This window comes from Sus scrofa, chromosome 14 (assembly GCF_054392235.1).
Source record: "Sus scrofa isolate SSC_HxYL_T2T_F1_AM1 chromosome 14, Sscrofa_HxYL_maternal_Yorkshire_Landrace_v2.0, whole genome shotgun sequence".
NCBI lineage: Eukaryota > Metazoa > Chordata > Mammalia > Artiodactyla > Suidae > Sus > Sus scrofa.
Genome location: NC_139396.1, coordinates 111990866 through 112017500, shown reverse-complemented (window position 1 = coordinate 112017500; position 26635 = coordinate 111990866). Strand labels below are relative to the sequence as shown.

General features: G+C 47.3%; 1 protein-coding gene across 1 annotated transcript in view; it reads left to right on the top strand.

Moving 5' to 3' along the window:
• The first annotated feature begins 3193 nt into the window (after nt 1-3193).
• Nucleotides 3194-26635, top strand: part of TMEM273 (transmembrane protein 273) — a 33637-nt gene continuing 10195 nt past the window's right edge. Inside the window, exons 1-3 of the mRNA NM_001190167.2 lie at nt 3194-3293; nt 23839-23892; nt 25274-25414. Of these exons, the coding sequence (NP_001177096.1) occupies nt 3248-3293; nt 23839-23892; nt 25274-25414 (241 nt within the window). The 5' untranslated portion in view covers nt 3194-3247. The remainder of the gene's footprint in view (nt 3294-23838; nt 23893-25273; nt 25415-26635) is intronic.

Below are 26635 nucleotides of genomic sequence, written 5' to 3'. Positions count from 1 at the left end.
TATCATTCAGTTCTAGCTACTTTTAATTTTCACTGTCATTTTTTTCTTTGGCTTATGAGTTACTTAGAAATGCATTTTAAAATTTCCAAACATATGGAAACAGTGTATTTTTGGCTACTGTTATCTGACCTGATTGCACTGCGGTAAGAGATGTGGTTTGTATGTCACCTAGTCTTCGAAATTTTTGAGAGTTCCTTCATGGCCCAGGTGTATTTTTTCTTTTTTGAAAATATAGAATGTCTGCTTGAAAAGGCTATTTTCTATTTTTTGGATGCCACGCCCTGTTTAAGTGTGATACATCAATGTGTGTTTAAAGATATTCCCTATCTTTAATTTTTAAAAGTCTCCCATAATGATGGATTGTCTCCAAATGGCATTGCGGGCACATTAGACATGAATCACCTGCTCGATGGCTAGTGCTGGGGTGCTGAGGCAGAAGTACAGAAGCTTCCCAGACATGGCCTTAACTGCCCTGGGGGAGGGGCAGTAGCCTGCAGAATATCCAAGCTGCAGGGCTCTTTCTCTTCTGATTGGCAGAGCAGGTTACCTCCCAAGCACAGGGCTACTCTAGGCTGCTCTAGAGTGTGAGCTAAGTAAATTTGTTCCTTTATTTGGTAAAAGCTATTGAGACCTTGTGCCCTGTCAGGTGTGGGCCTAGGTGCTCTGGCCCCTGATCTCATAGGCTGCTAGGCTAGTGGGAGTCATAGCAACGTATGTGAAGGAGAAGCCTCAGGTACAAACTCTGAGTTTATTACAGGGGTGTGGGGGTGGGCCAACCATTCTGGCTGGGGGACACCACACAACACCAAGACTCCATCCACACCCAGGTATACCGGCTAGATGTCAGGCTATCTTTTCAGATTCTAGCTTATAAGACCATTTTGAGCGTCTGTATTTCCCCCTTCTCCACTCAAGCGGGTAGCAGACACTGCATTTTCTGGTGTCAGGAGGTTGTGGCAGGGTAAAAAACAGAAGTTTCTATAGAAATTTCCCTATTTGTGTCTGTATACGAAAGGTTGAGCCCTGGAAGAAATCTTGAGCTGTATTCTAAGCAGAAGTAACACACTGGTGTTCTGTTTGACTTGCCGCATGTGAAAGCATTTTAAAATTAATTGCCCAAAATTGGAAAATTGGTCATTTCAAGCTGGGACCTCTTTGCACATCTGAAAGCTCTGGGCCTGCTTGCAGCTCCCCTGGTGTGTTTTCTGCAGCCCCTGCCTCTGACCATGGATTATTGCCTCTGCACTGGCATTTTTTTATACTTCCATTAGAGGAAAGTGACATATTTCCCCTACAAATGCCTCCATTAAGTGGAAGAAGATTTTTAAACATCCACATGTTTCACGAAAAAGAGAGAGTATGTTTCCTGGAGCAGGTGAAGAGTGACCCAAAGTGTTTGATATGAAATAAAGTGTGTCTGCTTAAAAAGATGAAACCTGAGATGAAGCAAACTGCTTTCCCCATAAACAGACTACTCCACTCATGTCTGTCATTTACAAGAGATCAGAAGGAACAAAATTACTGTTCTGAAGGGGCCTGGTCAGTGGGTGTCAATGGCCTCCAGCACCACCTAATGGCCTCCGGCTGGACAGCTGGACCTTGGCAGTGAGAGGCCCCCCACACATGGGGGGTGGGGTGCAGCACAGTGTGAGAGGCACAGGCTGCCTGCTAACTGATGGCCTGGGCTCGCTACCCAGCTGAGTGGATTGGGGGTGCCACACACCTCCGTGAAATAGCTCTCTCCTCTGTGAAAGGAAGGCCAGTGCTAACACCTGACTCCTAAAGTTGGGATGGGGGTGGGGAAGGAGTCAAATAAACTCACATTCTAAGAGAGTATGCCAGGCTTGGTGGGAGGATCTCAATGAGTCAGCCGTGTTGGGGCTTTGGCTAAGGGAGCCCAGGAAAGAAAGGAGTTCAGCTCCTGCCCACTCATTTAGAGGGAGCTCCACAATTGTCATTAAGTTGATTTACATTCTAAAAAGTGAAATTTCTGGAGTTCCTATTGTGGCTCCGCAGCAATGAAGTCGACTAGTATGTGGGTTCCATCCCTGGTCTCGCTCAGTGGGTTAGGGATCCGGTATCATTGTGAGCTGTAGTATAGGTCATGGACGCCTGTGGCTATAGTGTAGGTGGCAGCTGCAGCTCCAATTTGGCCTCTAGCCTGGGAACATCCACATGTTGCAAATATGGCCCTAAAAAGCAAAAAAAAAAACAAACACAAAGTAATATTTCTTGCATGCTGGAGATGGCCTATTGGCCTGACAGTTAAGTGTGTGTCAAGGAGAAGTAAGGAAACATGTGGCCCCAGATCTGTGGGTTGAGCCCGTGTTGATGACCAAGGGTCCTCCAGGGTAGGGCACTTGACCTGGATCTGTGAACTTGGATGGGAAAAAATAATAACTCTGTCCTTTAACCTCTAATGGAATCTTAGCATTTCCTGCTAATGCAAGTGCAGCCAACAAGCCACAGGCTGTTACTACACGGGTGATATTATTACTACTAGGAACTGTGAATATTTCTATCCATATTCCAGTTGTAAGGGACAATGCTCATATCATTTTTATCTATCACGACATCAACTTCAAAGTAGTTATTTCACCTGCTGCTAGACTTTGCTATTTTCTGGGTGGGCAAAGAAGCACATATGTTTCTGTATCATGAGTCTGTTTTCTAAATATTTGGGTAACTGTATTCCAAAATCACTGGTTTCTTTATAGTCCGTATGTACTTTATTGGGGGCATTTAAAAATGTTAGTCTGGGAAAAGAGCCATAGGCCTCCCCAAATATCAAGGGGTCCAGGGCACAAAAACGGTGACTGGATCACGCTGTGGGCTCTGGGGCACTTCCTGTCCCTGGCCCAAGGCCATGGGGGCTGCTGCAGGAGCTGGACACCCAGCAGGTCAGCTTTGCCCACATCTCTGAGACTTACAGGCTGAGGTTTCAGGGTGAGAATCTGCACCCAGCTGCACTGGAGTTCGACACTGTGTGGGGAAGATTACAGGAGATGATGTAATGATGTGACCCCCCGCCCCTCCAAAAGCCACCGTGAGCCCTCATTGTGGGACAGCCCTCTTTGCTGCTTGCACAGGCCAGGATGACAGGGCTGAGAGGAACTGAGCAGTGTTGGGTTGCGGCGGCGGCTTCCTTCCCCATCTGTCACGTGGGTCTTGGCTCCTGTCCCCTGGAGTCTTTGGTCACACAGCCTGTCCTGTCCGCCCTTTGAGGAGCCAGAAGCAGAGAGCCAGCATGGGCTGGGGGCCCAGCACGCTGAGAGCTCTCCTTCTTCTCCTGGGTAAGTGAGGCTCAGAAAGGGGGCACAGGTTATTCTTCTGCGGTGGGGGAGCCTCAGTAAGTGGGAAACCCATCGGGGCTTGGTCCCTAAAACACAAGTGTGTCCTTTCAGACAGATGGTTTTTTCTTACTTTGCTGGGACAATAAGCAATGCTCTCATCTGTTTCACTCCAGCTGCAACTTACAAATGCTTCTGGGCCAGCGGAGGACAGGAAGTTTCCTGGGGCACCAAAAGCTTTGGGCTTGGGACCTCGACAAATCTGGCCTTATACCATAGCTCCATTGCTGAGAAATGGAGATTCTTCGTCTCTGTTTCTGAACCAAAAAAGGGAGGATAATTTTCCAGCATTGTGTGAAAATTAAGTTAAATTTAATTAAATCACGTCAAAATAATTACATAAAATGGGAAAATGTAGGTATGTAGACACTTTTCTATTGTTAATGGTGAATTAGTCTTATAGAGTAAAGCATCTCTTAGGTATCTTTGTTTCTTCAAAGTCATATTTAATCCTGTGATCAAAAGAAGGAAGGAGAGAGAGAGAGGCAGAGACTAATAGAAAAGTAGGGCCGGATATAGAGGGGGAAATATCAGGCAAGAGAAGCAGAAAGGAAGAACCCAAGAGAGATAGAGATCAAGGCATTGTGATGGTTAGAAACACCCACAGATAACAGATACAGAAGGAAAGTGTCATTTGACTCTGCAAAATCCCCTTTAACATCAACTCTTATTTCTCAAAAAGGCAATGGACCTCGAAAAAACACAAAGATGCTCTTTTCCCAGAACTTGCCCTGGATCAAGACTCAGAGGCAAGCAGTCTGTCTCTAGACAATGTTCTGTCTCTGAAGCAATAGCCTGTATCCTAGACATGGGCGAAATTATTCTCATAGGCAGGACTCTGTCTGAAGTTTGCACCGAGCCCAGGAGAGAACACACACCTTGAACTCTGGCAGTTAGTATGTCAGACAGACAGTCTCGGCGTCTGTCAGTTTCCAGGTGGAAAGGGGCGTGTGTAATGAGTGACAATGGCAGTGAAGGGATGGCAAGATCCAGCAAGCAAGAACTGAGGACATGCAGGGCTAATAATGCAAAGTGTACCCAGTAAGCGATAGAAAGTGGCACGAGTTCTAACCCTTGTTTCTGCTTTTGACCTAAGAAGATACAAATCTCTTTGTCCTGTAGGAAAAAGTTAAAGTTGAGAAACCCAATGAAAGAAAAACTGTGCAGGAGTTCCCGTCATGGCACAGTGGTTAACAAATCCAACTAGGAACCATGAGGTTGTGGGTTCGATCCCTAGCCTCACTCACAACGCTGGATTAAGGATCCAGCGTTGCCCTGAGCTGTGATGTAGGTCACAGACACGGCTGGGATCCCGCATTGCTGTGGTGTAGGCCGCCGGCTACAGCTCCAGTTGGACCCCTAGACCCCTAGCCTGGGAATCTCCATGTGCCGCGGGAAGCGGCCCTAGCAAAGGCAAAAAGACAAAAAAGAAAAAAAAAAGAAAAACTGTGCAAATTTTAAGAACAGGCAATTCATTGAAGAATTACAGATAGATAATAAAACTTTAAAATGCTCAAGCTCACAAAGAGTAAAAGCAATAATAACATCCAACATTTTTGAGCGCTTCTGATATGCTGCATATTCTGCTATACGTCTTATATTAGCTCATTCAGTCACCATGACAACTCTATGAAATAGGTCCCCTGGTGGTTGTATTTAATTAATTAATTAGTTAATTTTTATGTTATTTTATTTATTTATTTTTGGCCACACCCTTGTCATGAGGAAGTTCCTAGCCAGGGATTTAACCTTCACCACAGCAGTGACAAAGCCAAATCCTTAACCACTAGGCCACCAGGAAACTCTCTTGTCTGTATTTTACGGAGGTGATTTTAATTACTTGGCCAAGGTTTCACAGCTAGTTAGTGCTTTCAAATACTATTTGTAGAGATAGTAGTGGTTAGGTGTGTGTGTCTAACTGTAAACCCCTGAGTGTTAAGCGTTGCTCTGCTATTTATTAGTCAGAGAGCAGGGCAGTCTCTTCATCTCCCTGTGCTCAGTTTTCTCATCCATAATTTTGGGATAGATGATTCTCTTATATGTTGAGAGAATTCAATCTATTTCCACATTTAAAGCACATAGCCAGTATCTAAACAGAGTTGAGCAGTCACTATAGAGTATTTGGGACACTGATCCAATCTTCCCTTTAGGCAGTTTGGCAAGATGTAGCAAAATGTAAGCTGATCAAAACCTTCCACCCCTAAATATTACCTCCAGGAACAGATCCTAGTGAAATAACAGGGTAGAAGCTCCCTAAAATATTTAATAGGATGCTCTTGTTGACCTCTGTGAAAACCAGAACTAGTGATGACCATTCAGAATCTGGCTGAATCAATTATGCTCTAATGTTTTCAACAATGTCCAATAAATTTTAAATGAAAGACACATGTCTCAGAACTTATATGGATAGAAGTGAAGTTATATAGTTATGCAGTTATATTTTGCATGTTTTCTTACCTTTCCAAAAATTGTGAGGAAATATAGCAAATGGTTGATGGTGTCCTTTATTCTTTTTATGAAAGAGGATTATGGGGCATCTTTAGTTTTTCTGTATACGAATTTTTCATAATGATCATATATGCTCTTAATTCCAATAAATACATTTCTATGAAGCAAAAAAAAAAAAAAAAAAAAAAAAAACCTAACAGCCTATTGAAAGCTATAAGAAAAAACTGTGCTTTCTCTTTATGGACTGGTGAAAAAGACCTGGGGATTATCTAGCACAACCTGCTAACAGATGGCCTGTGTGGGCAGGTGACCAGGTCATTCACCCTATGGTACATGTGAGAACTGTGCATAAGAGGGTTTTCAGAGACATAGCAGGGAAGAGTGACATCTCTGCCTTGTCACCCAGTGATGTCCGTACTTGCATGGGACCCTGGAAAAGAGGACAGGTCCACTATTTCCTACACACGAAGTAATTGCAGAGTTTCTGAAAAACCAGTTCTCAAATATTCTGAAACTATTGCTAAAACTGAGATCAATGTAACAAACATTCATGGACCTAACACCCTGAACATTTAAACATTTGGTTGTTTTTGGAGTTCCTGCTGTGGCGTAGTGAGTTAAGGATCCTGCCTTGCTGCAGCTATGGCATAGGCCAAAGCTGTGGCTCAGATTTGATCCCTGCTCCAGGAACTTCTATATGCAGTGGGTGTGGCCAGAAAATTTTTTTTAAGATATCTGTGTTTAAGAGGAGATGGATAAATCAACACATCCATCAAAGAAACAGAACATCAGAGATGGAGGTAAGCCCTTTAGCTCGTCTCCTCTGTCTTGCTTTCCTCCCTCCTTCTCCAGAGGAAGCAGCACCCCTATTTTGACTGTGCTTCCTTCCTGTGCTGCTTTCTAGGTCTTAAAATATTGACCTGAATGCCACTATAACATACGTAACATCTGCGTCGTCTGCCGGTTCTGAGCCTAAGCAGGAGTATTCATTTTAACCATCTGTATGATTCTGCTGAAACGCCACATCATAATTTCATTATCCATTCCAACCCTGACCAAATTTAGGTTGTTTATAACTTTTCTCATGACTGCTGAATCTCAGGACCACCTCCTAGAACTGAATGTAGCTCCTCCAGGAGACATGCCCGGAGAAATGTTACTATGTCATAGGTATGCTTCATTCTCCTCTTATTGGAACTGCTTTCTACCAGCAAGATCTGGACTCTGTCCCCCTACAGATTTGGTAATACTCGAAATAGTCAGATTTGTCTCTCTCTTGTTTTGCCAATCAGAGCTGTAAAATATTACCTCCAAGTTTTTAGGCGACATGTTCCTGATTGCCAGGGAGAAGAACCATTTCCTGTATACTTATCAGATAGCCAGGTTTCTTTTTTTGTAAACTTCCTGCTAGTTTTATTTGGTTATTGGTCTTTTACATATTTTTTTCTAGGTATTAATTATTCATTTGAGTCATACATTGCAAATATTTTCTCTCAGGATGTTGCTTATCTTTTTTGTTTTTGGCGTCCTTTGCTCTGCAAAAGTCTCTAAGTGTGGTATAACCGAATTTATGTCTTTTCATTTTCATGTGTTTTGTTTTTCTGTCTCATCTAAGAAATTTTTTTTTTTATCTTTAGAGTGGTTGCCTTTTTCATGATTAAGTCTTTAATTTACTTGGGATCTATTTTTGTGTATGGGCTGATTTTAGTTTTTTCTTCATGCAGCATTCATTGTCCTATCATTTATTTAATAATCTTTCTTTTCTCTCCTGCTTTGCAATGCTTCTTCTATTCTATATCCATTTAAATATGTACTTGACCTGTTAATGGGCTTCCTATTCTGTGCTGCTTTTTTATCTATCTATACGGAGTCAGGTCACACTGTTTTATTTACTATAGCTTATTCATCTTTTTTTTTTTTTTTTTTTTTGGTCTTTTGTCTTTTTAGGGCCACACCCATGCATTGGAGGTTCCCAGGCTAGGGGTCTAATCAGAGCTACAGCTGCTGGCCTACACCACAGCTACAGCAATGCCAGATCCGAGCCAAGCTGCATCTGTGACCTACGCCACAGCTCATGGCAACGCCGGATCTTTAACCCACTGAGGGAGGCAAGGGATCAAACCCACAACCTCATGGTTCCTAGTTAGATTCGTTTCTGCTGCCCCACAAAGGGAACTCCCATGAATCTTAATTACTTGTAGGTAAAATTCTCCTCCTCCCTTTCCTCCTCCTCCGTTTTCTTCTTTTGTGCTCTAGACTCATCTTGGCTCTCACCATGCCCTTACATGCATGTGGAGTAATCTCATGCATTCCTCGAAAGTATCCTCAAGTCCACTTCCTGAGAACTGATTCGGGGAATTTCTGCTCCCAGCACTTCTATGTAGACCTTATTCATTTCTCAGAAACAGCCCAGAGGAAGGTGCACTTATTACCAGCATCATCATCATGCCCATTTCACAGATGAGGAAACTGAGGAAACAGTAATAAAGTTATTTACCAGAGGTCACGAAGCAGGTACCCGAGAAGGCTGGGATTCAAATGGGAGCGTTTTGATACCCAAAGCCTATATCTTTAGCCCTAACACCAAACAGCCTGTCAGTGAAGAATAAAAAATGATGTCATCATGCAAAAACTGGCAGGGCTTTTTGAACTATTCTTTCAACTTTGTATTTCAAAATAATATCAAACCTAGGAAAATTCCAATAAAAATAGGGCAAAGAACACCGGTATGCTTTGCTGATTTCTAAAATTATCTCATTTGCTTTATTGTACGTTCTCTACCTCTCTGTAGTTAGGAAGAACATACGATAAAGCAAATGTGGATATATCTATCTTTAAAACCTCTATCTACCTATATGTAAGTAGAGCTATGTTTCTATAAAACAAATGAAGATACCTATTATATATAATAGATATGTGGGCATATATGTGTGTATATATACACATATACATAGAGAGAGAGATTTTTTCTGAGCTGTTTGAGATTAAATTTTACACATCATGTTTTTTATTTTTTATTACTCAGTGAATTTATTACATTTATAGTTGTACAATGATCATCACAATCCACATCCTGTTTTTTAAAATCCTAAATACATTACTGTATATTGCTTGTGAATGGAGATTGCCTCTCACATCACCACAGTCCCAGTACAGTCATCAACGTCTAGAAATTTTTTTTTTTTTTTTGCTATTTCTTTGGGCCGCTTCTGCAGCATATGGAGGTTCCCAGACTAGGGGTTGAATCGGATCTGTAGCCGCCGGCCTACGCCAGAGCCACAGCAACACGCCATCCGAGCCGAATCTGCAACCTACACCACAGCTCACGGCAACGCCGGATTGTTAACCCACTGAGCAAGGGCAGGGATCGAACCCGCAACCTCATGGTTCCTAGTCAGATTCGTTAACCACTGCGCCACGACGGGAACTCCTAGAAATTTAACATTAACAAAATACTTTCACATAAGCTATCATAGTCCAATATTTCCAGGGGACCGAGCAAGGCCCTTTTGTGCTTTCATTGCATTTCAGCCAAGGAGCCAGTCAGGTGTTGCATATTGTAACCATGTCTCCTTAGCCTTTTTTCACCTGAAACATCTCTACTGCTTTTGTTCATCATTTATGACACCGATGTTTGAAAAACTTCTATCCCTCCCCCTTTTTTTTTTTCATGGAACATTCCTCATTTAGGGGTTTCCCCAATATCCTAATGATCAGATTCTGGGGGTCCATTCTCTACCCCCAAACACCATAATGATCTTCTGTCCTCAGGGTGTCACATTGGGAGACAGAGGACAGCTTCCTGAGAAAGGTGGATGTACTTTTGACCTAATGAGAAGAGACTTACAACTACATTTTGGATTATGGTTGTCACAGTTCTAAATAAATTATTTGCCACTTAACTTCCAACTGATCAATATTTTAAAATTTTGCTAAAATATTGCTGTAAGAAGAGCTATTGAAAATATCTGGTGGAATTTCTAGCCATTTTATTAGAGGTTTGCACCTTCCCTTTTAAAAAGCTGCCATATAAAATATTCCTATGGACTCTAATTCCCACCAAAATGTCAGCCATCTGTCTTCGTTTTAATTCTGCTGGAAAGGGCCCACTGAAATCTATGTATTATTATAATCATGATAATAAAAGAAATACAATATCACTTTAATTATGTTCCAGTGCCTAACACATTCTTCACTGAAAGAGCCAGAGTTATTGAGGAGAGCAGTGGCTTTTCTCCCCCCTTAATTTATAATGAAAAGATGGCAGAGGCCGGGGTAAAGAGAATTAAATTCGTTTTTATCTTACAAGTCAAAGTCATCACTTTATTCCTTGGCTCTTAGTCCCTGAGATCTTTGTAAAAATCTTTCCTGACAGCTTTTCCCCTGTTTCAGATTCCTGCCAAGACGATGGTTCAGAATCATGCGGTGTGTGGATTCTAGTAAGAAAGAATTCCTACTGTATTCATCTTCTTTGGCTATAAAACAAATGAACTCAAATATAACAAAAGAAAACATGCACTGGGGTCTCTCAGAAAGTCTGCAGAAGGAAAGGAAGGGGCAAGGGCCCGAGGAAAGCAAATAGAAATTTCCCGATAGAGAATTTTCTTTGTGGTTTTTACCCAGCTTCTAATTCGATTGCTTGGCTTTTTTCTTTCTTTCTTTCTTTTTTTTTTTCCTTTTGCTATTGGATCTTAAGAATTCTTAGTGTATTTTAGATTTGAGTTCTTTGTCAAATACATGATCTGCAATTGTTTCCTGTCAGTCTTTAGCTTGTCTCTTTATCCTTGTCACAGGGTCTTTCACAGAACAAAGGTACTTAATTTTAATTAAGTCTCACTTACTGATTTTTTTCTTTATGGATCATGCTTTTAATATCGTGTCTGAGAAGTTTTCGCCAAGTCCTAAGTCTTGAAGATTTTACATTTTACATTTCATGAAGATATATAGTTTTATATTTTGCATTTAAATCTATGATCCATTTTGAGTTTGTGCCTTAGATCAAGGGAATTTTTCTTCTTTTTCTTTTTTTCCTTTCCTTCTTCCCTCCCTTCCTTCCCTCCCTCCTTCCTTCCCTTCTCTCTCCTTTTCTTTCTTTCTCTCTTTCTTTCTCTCCTTTCACCTATTTATAGCCAGTTGCTCCAGCACCATTGGTTGAAAAACTAGTCTTCCTCTATTGAATTGATTTTGCTTGCTCATCAAAAGTCAGCTGGACAGGATTTTTTTAATCTATATTCATGAGGATACTGGTTTGTTGTTTTCTTTTTTGCACTGATTTTGTCTGGTTTTAATGTCACAGTAACACTGGCTTCATAAAATGAATTAGGAAATATTTCCTTCTATTTTCTGGATGGGATTATGTAGAATTTGTTGTTGTTTTCTTTAAGCATTTGCTAGAATTCTTCCATGAAATTGAGCCTGCAGATTTGTTTTTGGGGGGAGTTTGTAGATTATGAATTCAATTTCCTTAATAGTTACAGGGCTATTCAAAACATCTCTTTAATGTTGGGTCGGTTGTGATGTTTGTACTTTTTGAGCAGTTAGTCTATTTTATGTCATCAGGATTTTATGTGTAGTTGTTCATGGTATTATTATCCTTCTGATTCTTTGTTTCACTACAAAAAAGTAAAGTAGTAATAATCTGTTATTAGTGATTTGTGTCTTCCTTCTTTTTTCCTTTGTCAATTTTGCTACAGGTGTGTCAATTTGATTGATCTTTTCAAAGAACTAGGTTTTTGTTTTACTGATTTTTCTCTATGATTTTTGGCTTCAACCCTCATTGATTTCTGCTCTTACCTTTATTATTTACTCCCTTCCACTTACTCTGGGTTTATTTTGATGCTCTTCTTCTGGTTTTTTCACATGAGATATGACTATTGGCTTAAGGCTTTTCTTCCTTTCTGATGTAAAACTTTTAGTGCTATAAATTGCCCTTTCAACACTGCCTTAGCTGAGTCCTACACATTTTGATATGTACGTTTTCATTTTCATTTAGTTAATAAATTCCTAAATTTCTCTTTGGACTCCTTTTTGATCCATGAGTTATTTAGAAGTATTGTTTGTTTCCTAGTGTTTGGAAATTTTCCTGTTGTTATTTATTTATTTTAGTTGAGTCAGAGAACACACTTTGATTTAAATTCCAAATTTGTTGAGCTTTGACTCAGAGTATAGATTATTTTGGTATATCTCATATGAGTACTTGAAGAGAATGTGTATTCTGCTGGTGTTGGTTCCTATTGCTTGACAGTATGGTTGACTTTTTAAACTTTCTATCAATTATTGAGAGTGGGTTCTTAAAGTCTTCTGGCAGTGCATATGTTGATTTTTCCTTTCAGTTTTATCAGTTTTTGCTTTGCATATTTTGTAGCTGTATTGATATATAGACATTTAGGTTTAAAGTGTCTATTTGGTGGATTGACTTTTTTTTATCATTATGTAATGTATTATCTCTGACCCTGATTATTTTCTTTGCTTTGAAATTTATCTGATATTAATATAGCCACTCCCTTATTTCTTTTTGTTAGTGTTTTCATGGCATTGCTTTTTCTATCCTTTTACTTTCAACCTGCCTAAATAATATTGGAGTGAGTTTCTTGTAGACAACATATAGCTCAGTCACCTTTTAAACTGACTTTGCAAATTTTTTTTTTAATTCTCAAGTTCAGGCAATTCACATTTAATATTTATTGATATGTTAGTTACAGCTTTCATTTTGCCATTGTATATTTTGTTTTCTGATCATCCTCCGGTTTTCATTTACTTTTCTGTGTGTTACTGGAACTTTTTTTTTTTTAGAATTCCATTTTGATATGTCTGTAGTGTTTTTGAGTGTATTGCTTTTCATGGCATTTTGAGTGGTGGCTCTAGGTATTACATTATCTGTACATAATGTATCACAATCTACTGGGGTCAACATTTTAACAGTTCATATGAAATGTAGAAATTGTCCTGTGTCCCTTTATTTCTTCTATACATATTGAGAACCATAGCAGACATGGTATCATGTTTTAGCTTTAGCTGTCAAACTATTTAGAAATCTTAGAGGAGAATGAAAATCTGTTTTATTGACTCATATTTTTATGAGGTGTGACAGACCGCAATGACTCAGCCACACCTGAGCTCAGGCCACAAGCTGATCCCAGGGGAAGACCCAAGGCCCTCAGTCGGTTTGCCTTCCCCTCTCCACCTTTCAGGATCTTCTTATGTGGCTTTTTAATATATAATCTTCAGGGGTTTTAGCTATACTTAGTGGAAGGAATAGGGAAAAGTAAGCCTATCCCACCTCCCCAGAAAAAGAAGTCTGAAATGGGTTGTGAAGAGCCTGGAGGGTGGGTGATTGGGGTGGATGTTCTTGCAGGAGAGGCTCGGGGCTACCTGACATCCCTCAGACACACATCCCAATCCTAGAGACTCCTGAAGGGGAGACATGCCCAGTGAGGTGAAGGCAGGAGGGGCGACCTTGGCAGAGTGTCTCTCTGTCAGGAAACCCCCTTGGTCCTTGCACCCTGGATGGGAGTCCTGGCTGAGAGGCTCAGAGCCGGGGCTGACCTGGCTGGCCCACAGATCAGCAGACTTCTTCACTCATTCCCAAATTAAACCACTTGTGCTTCCTCTCTAAAGTCATGTAAGCATCTCTGTCACACCCAGACCCTCATTTATCCAGCAGAATTGCTTGAACTGCTCCTTTTATTAAATTTGATTCCATTAAATAACCAGCTAATGGTTCTCAGTAAGATGAACGGGGCTCACTCTCTCCCTCTTGTCTGAATGAAACAGATGAGCAGCTGGGGAATTTCTGCCTGGAACCTGGCTGTGTCCATCACAGAGACCTGTGCAAAACCTCAGGCCATCAAGGAGTTGATGTCCAGGGGGCAAGGTGAAGGACCTAAACCTGGGCCCCTGGGTGACACCTGAGGACTGGCACACATGAACATCAGGGCTTTCTCCTACATTAAGCCTATGCTGATTTTCACCAGAATCTGCTGGAACGCAAAAATAAGTGAATCAGGCCACAACCCGAAGGAGCTGAGTCTGTGAAGAGGACAGTTGCATTGTGGTGTGTTAAGTGCTGAGGTGAAGGAATATGGAAAGAACAGAGGAGGAGCCCTCAATCCAAGCTAGGGTATCCAGGAGGGCTTCCTGGAAGAGGAGTTCTGTTGCCAGCAGATTGATGATGCTTCTGTCTGGCTGGAATCCTTCAGCAGCTTCCCCCTGCTGCCAGGACAGACAAAAGCATTTGTTATGGCCACAGGACCTCCCAGCCCTGTCATGTGGCCCATCCCAGGGTCCCACTCCCCAGCCCCATGAATATCCATCAAGGTTCTGTCCCATCTCCAGGCCCCCTCACATGTATCCTGCTTCTGTGGACTACGTGCTGTCCCATTCCCAGCTCTCCTGTTCAGGTGTATGGCTTGACAGGGCTGTCACCTGCTTGGGCTTCCCTGTGAAATAAAGACTGCTGTCCCCAAGAGAGGCTCCTGCCCCTAACTGGCTTTGGAAGCCCCCGTATCACACACACACACACACAAAGATTTTTTTTTTTTCCTGTCCTGTCAGAGAGCCTTGAAGTTTCCAGAACTGTGTCAGGTGCAGGTGTAAGAGAGAGGAACTGGTGTATGTGCTGGGCAGCTGAAGGGGAGAAGAGGGGAGCCACAGCTTGCTGAGGGGCTGGGAACCAGAGAGGGAGGGAGAGCCTGCCTTTATTTCATGGCCAAGGGCATTCCTAGGCAGACCCCATTCCCGGATAACCGTGCTTCCTCGCCCGCCTTGGTGGTCTGGTCTGGGGAGGCGCCTTAACCCTTCCCAGAAGTCCAGTGGGAAAACCAAGATGTTGGTTGGTGGGAGGTCCCTCAGGGCGTCAGATTGAGCAGGGCCCCATCCCAAATCCAGTGGGTCTGGTCTTTCTAAGAGGTCCAGGCCAGGCCCTGACTTCTTCCTGCTCCCTTGGGGCCAGAGGCAGGGCTGAAAGTGACCCCCGGGGGGTGGGCTGAGGACCTGCCGGGGAAGTGGGTAGGGCCCTGCGTGTGGCCTGATCTCTAACCTTTAAATATTTAGGTTTGTGGGACCCCGGGTTTTGCAAATGTTGGAAATGGCCTTTAGGAAGTTAACTATGGTAGAAACGCCCAGCACAGAACTTGGCACACAGTAGGGCTCTGTGATGATGGCAGATGGCTTCGTGTTGCCAAGGCTGCTTGGCTCTTGTTGGCTGGGTGTGGCCATTTCCTCTGCAGCCATCATGGCCCCTTTCCCCAGGGCCAGGCCAGCTGTCATCCCACAGCCCCGCCCCCTGGGCACATGCCCCTTCCGCCAGGTCCCCGAGGACTCTGGAGCGAAGCTTCCCAGAGGCTGAAGAGCATAGTATGAATATTGCATGAATAATAATAACCCTACCACTTAGCGGTTATGCACCGCTTTCCTCTTCCACAATACTTTACCGTCATTAATTAGTTATTCTGCACTGCTTCCAGCCTCCCCTGCTCTCTCTGCAAAGTCAGACTCTCCTGAAAACAGACCTTCTCTGTTCTGAAGCCCCAATGTGAAGTGAGTGGGCCCTCCCCAACCTGGAATCCCTCAGCCTTTTAGAGGCCACAGCAGAGACCCAAGCCCTCCAAAAGCGGGGGGGGGGGGGGCATCTCCTTTGCGACCTGAGCGCCTCCCCAGAGAAGCCTCTCAGGATGCTCTGCCTCCCCTTATCCCTCAGCCCCCTTGAGAGCTGAGAACCTGACATCAAGCGGTGGCTGAGTGCCTGTGGAGGACAGTTTCTGCCCACACTTCAGTCTGCACACCTTCCCCCACAACCTCTGGTGAGGGGATCCTTGGGGCCACGCTGTGTGTGTGGCCAGGCAGGCTTCCCATGGTTGGCTCCATTGCAGAGGGGCCACTGAGCTGGGAGCCTGTCTGGCCCAAGTCCATCAGCTGAGCAGTGGCGGGATTGGGGCTCAGACGTTCTGGTTCCAGGTATCATTCCTTCCCACCCACCATAGGGGCTTAGGTAGGTTTCACCCCCTCCCCCCCAGACATTCAAATATGGAGCAAAGCCCTCTACCGGTAAGCATGGAGTTGGCTGGGTGTTCTGGCTGTGGGTCCTCTGATCCAGGCCTCCCTGGATCTCACCACCCACCCCACCAGGGCAGCCTCAAGCTCCCCTCAGCTTCCAAGCCCCTCTGGCTCCCTTGGGTTTCAGCAGCTTCCCTGCCAGTTGTGAGAGCACTTACATCTCACCACTTCCTGGCCAGCCTGCACCTGGGACTCCCTGGGGGGCCCTGCCCCATGGGAAGCACCCCTGTGCCTGGAGCACCCTTGGTTTTACCTTGGGCCAGAGCCGGCTCCCTGCCTCCAGCTCCTCCATTAGTCTGGAAAGATATTGATCAGTTTGGCTTCTGCAGCTGAGTGTTTTAATCCCAGTGTGTGAATCTTTAAGAATTAATTAGCAAAGATTGCTCAGGCAAAACTAAGTGGGCACAAGTTTGGATACTGTCTGGTCACCTACCATTATTGTTTTCCTCTTAATTATGAGGCTATTTCTGGAAGCTGGAAGCACTTGCCCTTGAGTTTTGTTGCCTCCGCTGGGCGCCTCCATTTTTCTGGTGGCCTTCTGTGGCCTTCTGCTTCCTGTTCCTGCCAGGGCAGGGTGGCTGCATCCTGGCTGTCTCTCCTGTCTCCATCTTCTGGAAGGCCCCGAGAGCCTCAGTTTACCTGTGCTCCCTTGCTGTTTTCACCCACCGAACCACCTTCTTCATTCCCAAGCCCTCGCACCCCTGTGGCCCCTCTTTCTCTGCCTGGACACCCTCCCTACCTGCCTCCCTTACCCTTGCCCCCACCATCTCCACTAGCTCCTAAGTGTATTTTTTTTTTTTTTTTGCCTTTCTCTATGGCTGCTCCCCTGACATATGGAGGTTCCCAGGCTAGGGACCTAATCAGAGAGAGCTGTAGCCACCAGCCTACACCACAGCCACAGCAATGCCAGATCTGAGCCCCATTTGCGACCTACATCACAGCTCATGGCAACACCGGATCCTTAACCCACTGGGCGAGGCCAGGGATTGAACCCGCAACCTCATGGTTCCTAGTCAGATTCGTTAACCACTGAGCCATGGCCTTTTGTTCTTAATTCAAATAGTGCTCTCCAGGGGACCTTCTTCGAGGCCTCTGGCTGGGTTAGGTCCCCCTTGGTCCTCCTGGATGGCTAATGGGCTAAGAGCTGTTAGCAGGGACCCCCGTTGTGGAATTCCTTCCTCACTGCATTTCCCAGGAGTCAGGGCCTCTGCAGGCCAAGGTCTGGGCAGTTGTGAGCGAGGTTTGGGAGTGAGTGGCCCCGCTGGCTGTGTACTCTCTTGCCATCAGTGGGGATCCATGGAACCCAGGTAGGCATCGCCCCCAGGATCCCATGCCCAGCGTGGAGCCGCCTCTGCTTTGCTGTCCTCGCTCCTCTGTCTTCCTCCTGCTTTCCATCTCTTGGGCCCGTGCAGCTCTGCAGGTTTGGGTTCTGCCCCCAGGTCTAGGTGCTTTCACAGGAAGAAAGGCAGGCTGACAGCTGTGGGAGAGGAGTGGTGACGTCCTGTTTACTCACAACTTGGCAGCTGCAGCCTCTACCAACACTGACACCGGAAGAGGGTATTGAGGAAGAGCCGTTTCAGGTGGTTTTTAGGTCGTGAGCAGGGAAGGGTCATAGGCGGGTCAGAGCAAGGCTGCAAACCTAGCAGCCACTAGGTGCCAGGGTGCTGCTTCATGCAGGCCAACTCAGCCTCTGGCATCCTGCCTTCTTTCCATATTTGGGCTTCATGTGCCTAATTTTCAGCATCAAACAGCCCCAGGGAGAGGCCAAAGGGCCAGGGCCACCGACCTTGTTTTTCTGAGAAGGGGCCCCATCTGTGAGCTCTGAGAGGGAAGGACCGCCACCAGCCATCGCCCCTAAGCCAGCCCCTTAGAGAAGCGTGCCCTGGGTTCCCCTGGGACCCCAAGGTCAACTTCTATGGCAGGGAGGCAGGGACAAATGGGAGAAAGAAAGAGCTGTCTGGGTGAGCCCTTTCTAGGTGTCAGTGTCTGAATGCCCCCTTTTCAGGTGGGAAGAGCGAGGCTCAAGCTGTGCCGTGTGGTGTGGTGTGAAGCACAGCTGGGCTGCTCCTTTTCTCTCCTCACTTCTCTTTCTCATCTGCCCCCCAGGGGGATCTGGCTGTGCTGTACTTGGACCCAGAGCCTCAGGCACATCCAGAGCAATGGCGCCATGTGTGTCCCATCTGTGTCCCAGGCGTGTTGCCAGGGTGTTCCACGAGTGTTCCCGGAGTCACAGCAGCAGAATCACAGCAGCAATGCTCTCACAGGATTGGTTTCTCTGTGGCTGAACTTTGCTTCCTCCTGAGCCCTTGTTATCACTCAGCTCTACAGACTTGATCTTATCACTGCAAGCCACTCTGGAGGCATCCACATCAGCAGGTGCCCTCCAACCTGAGGTCCTCCCTCGGCCCCAGAGGTCCCAATTCCAGAAGACTCTCCTCTTTCTCAGTATTGTCCCCAAAGTCCCAGCGTTGAGTCTTACTGGCATGAATTGGATCACCTGTCCCACCCCTCGGCCAGTCACTATTGATGGGAAGAAGTGATATCTGATGATTCAGGTATGATTCCCTGGAACCAGCTTCCAGGGGACCACTTGGAGGTGGTTCCCCAGAGGAAAGCCAAGGTGCTGCCTCCAGCCAAGGGGCCAGGGGAGGTGGGCCTGCCACACAGCAAGTGTCCACCCTACATGCCCCATTCAGACTGCCCGCGGCTCATGGAGATTGAGGTTTGCAGGACGATGCTGGCCATCACCCAGGACACTCTGATCTTTTCTTCGGTGTAAAGGTCATCTCCTGTCACTCTGCAAGCCCTTTCCCAGGGGACCAGGGTCTTGGGTTGCTCCTGCCCCCCACCCCCGGGCACCAGGGCCATGCTGTGTATAGCAGGTACTTCCTTCCTATGTGTAACCTCTGTCAGAAGAGGATGCACGCCTGTTCTAGACATTTGAAATCCCTTCCTCGAGCTGAGAACATTGGAATTTATGCCTTCTAAAGTTAGGAACCATTGTGCAATATTGAAGTTCCAAGATGAAAATGGCCAGGCATCAATTGACAAACCCTTAGGGCAGCATCTCCCTATTTTTAGTTCAGATACTTTTAGAACGACATCTGTCTGCACGCACGCCCACTGCCCCACAACTGGAAACACAGCCTGATTCTGCCCAAATAAGGGTGGCAAAGAGGAAGGGTGGACCCAACAGGTGTGGACAGCATGGGAGGTCTGAATATCAGGGATGGGCTCTCCATGGGTCAGATTCCAGCTGAGATGGGGCAGGCTACCCTGTGGTTTCTACTCCTTCTCTGGAGCAGCCCTGCTATCTTGTCCTGTGGCTGCCCTCCCAGGACTGGGGGAGGGGGACCCAGGGAGCCTCCAGGCCTCAAGACTATTTACTCTTTCAGGAGATTCCTTCCTATTGGGAAACCACTTGCGGAGAGCAGGCTGTGTTCTGCAGGACTGAGGTGGGAGGGGCTGCAGAGACGGCGGCTGGACACCAGCTGTTTTGCTGGGAGAGGTGGAGTGTCAGTGTCTGTGTCTGTGTCAGCTTGTCCAAATGGGGCCTGAGGAGGAAGCAGAGACTCTCGACTCAGAGCCGTAATGGTGACTTTGTGCATCTTAGGGAAAGGCACCATCCTCTGGGCAGGTGTAGCCTCAGGCGTGTGGCTTGGTGAGAGCTTTTGGGTGCAGGACCCAGCCTGAGCAATGGAGGCTGGGTGGGTGGAGGCCACCCAGGATCCTCAGTGGTTCTTCTAGAGGCAGCAGCTAAGTTCATGCCCCAGGACCTTTGCTCCTGCCCTCTGCATCTGGCTGTGCAGACAGCCTGAACCAGGAGTGCTGGCATTCAGGTGGTCATGCCAAATTTGGGCAGCCCTGCGCCTACCACGGCCCTGGGACTCTACCAGTCAGAGGGTCCCTGCATGCCCCCCAGGAAACCAGCCTTGGTACAGCCAACCTGTACTCAGCCCCCTTGGACTATCCCTGGGGGTTGAGAGACAGTCCTCTGGCTGCTAAGCTCCCAGTTCATGTTTGCACAAGAGAATCCAGAGAATTTCATCAGCAAAAGCCCAGGGTGTTTTCCTCCTGGGTCTCTCACAGACCAGAACACAGGAACACTCACCAGGCCTCTGACTGCACTTGCAGAGCAGCCTTGCCAGGGCCATCCATCCTCCAGCTCCTTTGCAGAGCCAGGGGAAATCAGGGCTGGGGGCTCACAGGGGTCTGTGGCCCAGGAGGGACTCCCCAAGCTGACGACCCCGGCAGGAGGGAGGGGTGAGGGCGGCGGGCACAAATGTGTTTCTGATGGATCCTCACCCAGGGGCTCATTAGAGCGCAGGGGGAGGGCGGCCTGGAGGATTTCCCTCCCGGAGGAGGGGAAAGGCTGCCGCCGAGTGGCCATCTGGCTGGCTGGCAGGAATTACCAGGACGGGATGTGGCCCGGTGGAGTGCACAGCATGGCCCACTGCCTGGGTGTGTCATTTCAGCTGTAAGAGCAGTAGCCTCATGGTTTGGGGTGTTTTTTTTGGGGGGGGTGGTCCCTAACCTTGGACCTGGGGCAAGAGAGGCTGAGGCCCCGAGAGCCTGAGGCTCCAATAGCCTATTTGAGGCTGGGGACTAAGGGCAGCCTTCTGGCTCAGGGTGGATCCAGGATGGAGCGTGGAGGGAGGTATCTAAGGGGCCCGACTATGTGAGGGGTGAGAGTGGGGTCCAAGCTGAGCCCTGGGATCCCTGCCAGGGAGGGGCAGAAAGAGCAGAGCCCTCAGGACCATATGCATTTGGCACATGAGGCAAACGTAGGGCGCTGGGCAGCCTGGTGAGGACTGGGGCCTGCTGCTGTCAAGGAGGCCAGGGCCAGGCTTTTTTAGATTCTAGATGTTCTTTCTTCTCTTTCTTTCTCAGCCCCCTGCCAGCGGCCTAAGCTTCTCCAGCAGAGCCTCTGTGTGTGTGTGCCCCTCTGTCCAGGTGTCTCCTTGTGTCTCTCTGGCTCTCCGACTCTTTCCATCTTGATCTTTCTGAGCTGTATCTTTTCTTCTTTCTCTGTTCAAGTTTCATCAGGAAGACCCCCAAGTGGGGACCCAGAAGAGATGTCTGTGTGAGGGGGGCCAGGGAAGGGCTGTCCCTTAGTGGGCCTGGCCCCACGCATTGATGCCATGCCCTGCCCTGCCTTTCCCCTGCCTTCTGCCCAGTAAAGGCGGCGAGGGGCCACGTGGGTGTCGGAAAGACCCCAGCAGAAACTTGCAGCCCACACAGCCCTGGGTTTCTGGCCTCAGGCCAGAAGTCAGTTCCATTCAGTGACTCTAGAGCCCAGCCTTTCCGTGTGTGAAATACAAGGCTTCGTCCCATCCCTGGAATGGTTTTCATCCCAGCTGGTGCAGCAGGATAATGTGAAGAATTAATGTAAAGAAACAACAAAGCTAAGTAGGGGCCTCAAAGAACTGACAAAATCAGGGTCCTATTGTGTTCTGGGGTGTCTGTGGTACATGTGTGAGTGCATTGGCTTCATGTGGGACATCAGATCTCCAAGAAGACTTGTGATTAGAACAAGGCTGCGGACTTTTGTTTCAAAATCCCCCAGCTTTTTCACCTCTAAGTGAGGCCACCAGACAAACCCCAAACTCCACTGCAATAATCCCTTCCCTACCAATGCACTTGGAGTGACGATGGCCTCTGGAGTGTCAACCCAACTCCTGGGCAGTGCTGAGCACGATCAGCAGATGTGGCCATGTGGAGGTCTTGCAGTTTTTTTTTTTTTTGCTTTCTGCTTTTCAGGGCCACACCTGAGGCATATAGAAGTTCCCAGGCTAGGGGTCCAATTGGAGCTATAGCCTCTGGTCTACATCACAGCCATAGCAATGCCAGATCTGAGCCGCATTTGCAACCTTCACCACAGCTCATGCCAATGCTGGATCCTTAACCCACTAAGCAAGGCCAGGGATTGAACCTGCATCCTCATGGGTACTAGTTGGATTTGTTTCCAATGACCCACGACAAGAACTCCCGGTCTTTCAGCTTTAGTGAGCAAGTGCCTCAGCCAACATTTGACCTCCAAGAGGTCAGGTCTTGGGAGGTGGACCTTTCTTGGAGCCACCCTTTGGAAGAGGTGGTCCCTCTCAATGAAGTCACTGCTCCCATTTATGAGGAGGGGGGGTGTGGTCTTTGCTGCTTCTGCTTTTTCCTAGAAGCTTGAACCTGAGACTCAGGCTTGGGCCTCACCATCCCCCTGCCCCTGCCCCTTCCCCAGCTCCTCCAGCCCTTGGCCTTGATGTTTTGACATTGTTTTATTTGTTAGTTGCCTGGAATTTGAGTTTGCAGTGCATCATGGGGCCCTGGGTACAGGTGGCAGGGCTTAGACCCAGGCACTGTCACTTTCTACTTCTCTTGGCCTTTGGGGGCATTGTCAAGTCCTCAATGCCTCTGATTCCTCATGCATCCCACAGCAACGGTGACAGTGCCTGTGTCTTAGAGCTGTTGCTGCTGCCAGGAGTATTAAAAGTATTCATGCAAGTGCTGCACCCAACATCTGCCTTGGAGTAAGTGGCCAATTAATGTGCACTCCCCTTTCCAAGGCCCACAGTTCTTCCTTAGACCTTCTAAGGCCCATCTGCAGGGACCCAGGGCCAGATTGTGAGCCACGTGTCTTGTCTTAAGGTTTCAAACTGGGGCTAGAAGAATGAGACCAACCCACACCCTGCAGCATGCTCTATCACCATCATTCATTCATTCATCAAACATCCATTAATACCTCCTGTGTGCCAGGTGCTGTATCAAGTGCTGGGGGTAGAACCCTCCACAGGGCACTGTACAGCCCAGAAGGGAGACCAGCCAGAAGATGCATTCAGTGGGTTACTGGCTGAGAAGCTGGGAGAACAGTGCCTGGTACATAGCAGCGCTATGTACTGTTCTTAAATAAATGGTATGGTCAGTCACAATGGGTAAGTATAGCCTCTATGGAGCACCCAGCGGGGCACCTAAGCCAGGTGTGGGGTGTCAAGAGGAAGTGACACAGAACAAAGTTGAGGGGAAGGAGGAGAGGGGAGAAGATGGGGACAGGCAGAGGCTGTGGCCCAGGAGGAGCGGGTCCTGGGTGGGGAACTGGAGTCAGTGCATTCTGGCTAGAATGAGAGCGTTTATGAGAGTGAGGAGGAAGCAGGAGATGCAGGCAAGGTGGGTCTTAACACAGGCAAACTGTGTTAAAGAACTGGTTAGATGTCAACAATATCTGCATTTTTTTAAAAAATTGGGGGGTTCCCTGGTGGCCTAGTTATTAAGGACCTGGCGTTGTTACGGTTGTGCCTGAGGTCACTGCTTGTTCAGTCTCCAGCCTGGGAACTTCTGCATGTTGCTGCCACAGCCAAAAATATAAAAATAAATTTAAAAAAATAAAGTAAAATAAAAAATTTTTAAAGTGTTAATCTGAAAAAAATCATTTATAAAATGAATGAAATAAAAAGCAGGAAAAAAAAATTAAGTCCCTGTTGTGGCTCAGTGGAAATGAATCTGACTAGGACCATGAGGTTTCCGGTTTGGTCCCTGGCCTCGCTCAGTGGGTTAAGGATCTGGTGTTGCCATGAGCTGTGGTGTGGATTGAAGATGGGGCTCAGATCTGGCATTGCTGTAGCTCTGGCATATGCCGGCAGCTGTAGCTCCTGTTGGACCCCTACCCTCCTAGCCTGGGAACCTCCATATGCCATGGGTGCAGCCCTAGGAAGCAAAGCAAAAAAAAAAAAAAAAAAAAAAAAAAAAAAAGAAATAGTTAAACTGAACTATTGAACTCAGTGGAACTTTGCCCCTGGTTTTGCAGAGGGCATTAAGGTCCCAGCAAGGCTCTCAGACATTCTGTGGCAACAAGGAGGCACCTCCTCTGGGCTTCCTGTAGCAGGCTTCTTCAGACCTGTAGGCGTGGGTAGCTGGGGACAGGGGTTCGGCCCATGACCCTGTGGCCTGATCACAGCTGGTGGTTCTATTGTAACCAGAATCTGGATTTTTGTCTTTGCAGATGTTGGTGGAGCTCAAGTGCTGGCAACGGGCAAGTCTGCTGGGGAGGAAACTGGTAGGTGGCCATGCAGCTGATTCTGAGTGCAGGGCCAAGGGGGACAGAGGAGGCACTTGGAAAGCCCTGGGCAGGTGGGCTATCCCCGTAAGGGTTTCCTACTGGTTGTTATAGAACCAGGACAGCACTCACCTCCAGGCCTGTCTGAGTGCCTAACACAGCTTCATTCCAGGGGCATGGTCCTGCATGAGAGCCTGTCCTCAAAGGGGACATAGTCATCAGGGCCACCCTGGTCCACTCTCTCAGATGACAGCCCAGTACAGCAGCCGTGACCCCCCAGGCAGTGGGCTCTGCCTTGCTTCCTTGCCCTCACCAGTGCCTCATCTGCACGGTCCCGGCCTCTCTCCATTTCAGGCCTCCACTCACCCAGCCCAGGGCAGCTTGCCTGTCACCTCCCCTGGGAAGGCTTTCAGGCACAACCCCTGTCACCCGGCATTAGAGTGACCTCTTGTCTTCTGCTACTGAATGGAATCGGGGCTTCATTCCTTTGTTTTCAGTGCTCCCCAGAGCAGGCAATCCACGCATGCTCCATGGATGCACTGATGCAGGGATGCATGAGGGAGGCTATGGGGGGGGGGGGGAGAAATCAGCCTTCAGCCACTTGGGAATGAGTTCTAGAAACCAGGGATGGAGCTCTAGAAAGAGGAGACGGGGTGTGGGTGGAGGGGCAGGGAAGGCATGTGCTCCCAGTGTTACCAGCCTGGGCTCTTGGTCATCCTTAATTCATAGAAATGGAAAAGAAGCCAGACAAGAAAGTTAAGCAAGGTTTTATCAGGGCCCCTGCGGTAGCAGGGGTGAGCAAAACCAAGCAACAGTTTCCCTTGCTCACTCACTCCTCAAGGGGAGGTGAACTGGTTCCTTATATGGGGTAAGGATAGGGGCAGGTCCAGGGGTCATGGCCAGAGGGGTGGCTTCATGGTCTGCTCACCCCCTTGGTGATGCTGGGTGCCGAGGCATGCATAGTACCTGCTTTTGCTCCTAATACCCTGCTTGTGCTCTTGGTCCTTCAGAAGTGGCAGCTCTTTTATGTTTGTTCATTTGTTTTGCTTTGGTTTGTTTTTGTTTTTTTTTTTTTTGTACCTTACTGTCCAAAATTTGCCCCAACTGCACATGCACAGTTCTTTTTTGGCCCGTATAGTTTCTTTGTGTTTTGTTGCTTAGGGCAATGTTGTCTAGGGGCAAACACTGCAGCAAAGGGTCCCAGGGCCCAGCCTGTCTCACCAGGAGAGTGAAAAATTAGGTTGGCCTCAGTGGGTTGGCGTGTGGCATGTTAAGCTCCCAGAGCAGGACTTTGGGTTTCATCCTGATGTAAAGGGAGCTATAGAAGACCTTTACAGGGTGGTGATTGAAGCCCCTTGTTCAATTCCTTCCTGCCCTTCAGATATCAAATATGCCCTCATCGGGACTGCTCTGGGCTTCATCATATCAGCTGGCTTTCTGGCCCTGAAAATCTGCATGATCAGGAAGCACTTGTTTGATAATGACTCCTCAGACCTGAGAAGCATGAACGCGGGCTCCAGTGGTAAGGGAAGGGTGGTGTTCAAGCCTGGCTCTGCCCCTGCCCGAGACAACCCCTGTCCTGGGCAGTCACCCAGCTTGAGGCCCTGAGGGCAACACTGGCTGGAGATAGAATAGAAAACATGGGTTGAGAAGAAATGCAGTGACCTCTCTCTGTCACTGCCTGCCTGTCCCTCTTTCTCTCTCTCTCTCTCTCTCTCTGTACTTTTCCATTTCATTGCTCTTGATATTCCTAAGAATCAGTGGGGAAAGGAGCTGAGTTGGCTTCAGATAGAAATTTCTATTCTCTTACTCAAATAACATGATCTGATGAAATCAATCTTGGGAAGTGGTCAGGCTGCCCCTGGCCTGGCTGCATGGTGGGAGGTGTGCCGGCATGGATTACGTGGGCCAAGTTGCATTTTTTAAAATAAATTGGGCAAGTCCTACTCTGTGTGGTTCTGAGTGTATCCTGTGATCCCAACAGAGCTGGGCTTATGTGAACCCAGTGTGGTTCTCACAGCCTGTGGCAGCTGCGGAGAGGGTGCCACGCTGATGCTGAGCACTCGGTTTGTGAGATTTTTCCTTTTTTGGCCACTCCGTGGCATATGGAGTTCCCAGACCAGGGATCAGATCCGAGCTGAAGTTGCCACCTACGCTGCAGCTCTGGAGACACTGGATCCTTAGTGAATTTGGTGGCAAAATGCAACATTGATTCTCACCTTCTTTCTTTCAAAGCGGGACCTGCAAAAACTGTCCCCTGCATATGACTGCTTAATGGGATGACAGTGCAGTTTTCCATGAGGTTTCCCTGAGGATGAGGAGGAAAAGCCCTCACCATGTCTTTGGAAAATGTGATTATTATCTGTGAAAACACACAGAAGGGGGACGACGAGAGGAGGAGGCGCAGCACGAAGGGGCTTCCAGCCTGTCCAGTTACACAGGAGCTTAACTGCACATAGGAGTTTGCTTGCTCTTGATTTTGTATCTCTAGGAATAAGCAAGGAGAGGTAACAGCCTCTTCAGCACACAGCAGGAGATGTTCTGGATCTCCTACGGGCAAGGGGGCCCAGGATCTGTAGGGGGCAGGAGAGGAGGGATTGGGGGGCAGGGGCTCTAGGAAAGCCTCAGCCTCCCCCATGTGCAGAGCTGGGGAGCTCAGTGATGGACCAGATAGGGAAGTTCCAATGGGGAAGTTCCAAAGGGGAGGGGGCAGAGCACTCAGCCCAAGACTGCCCCAGTGGCC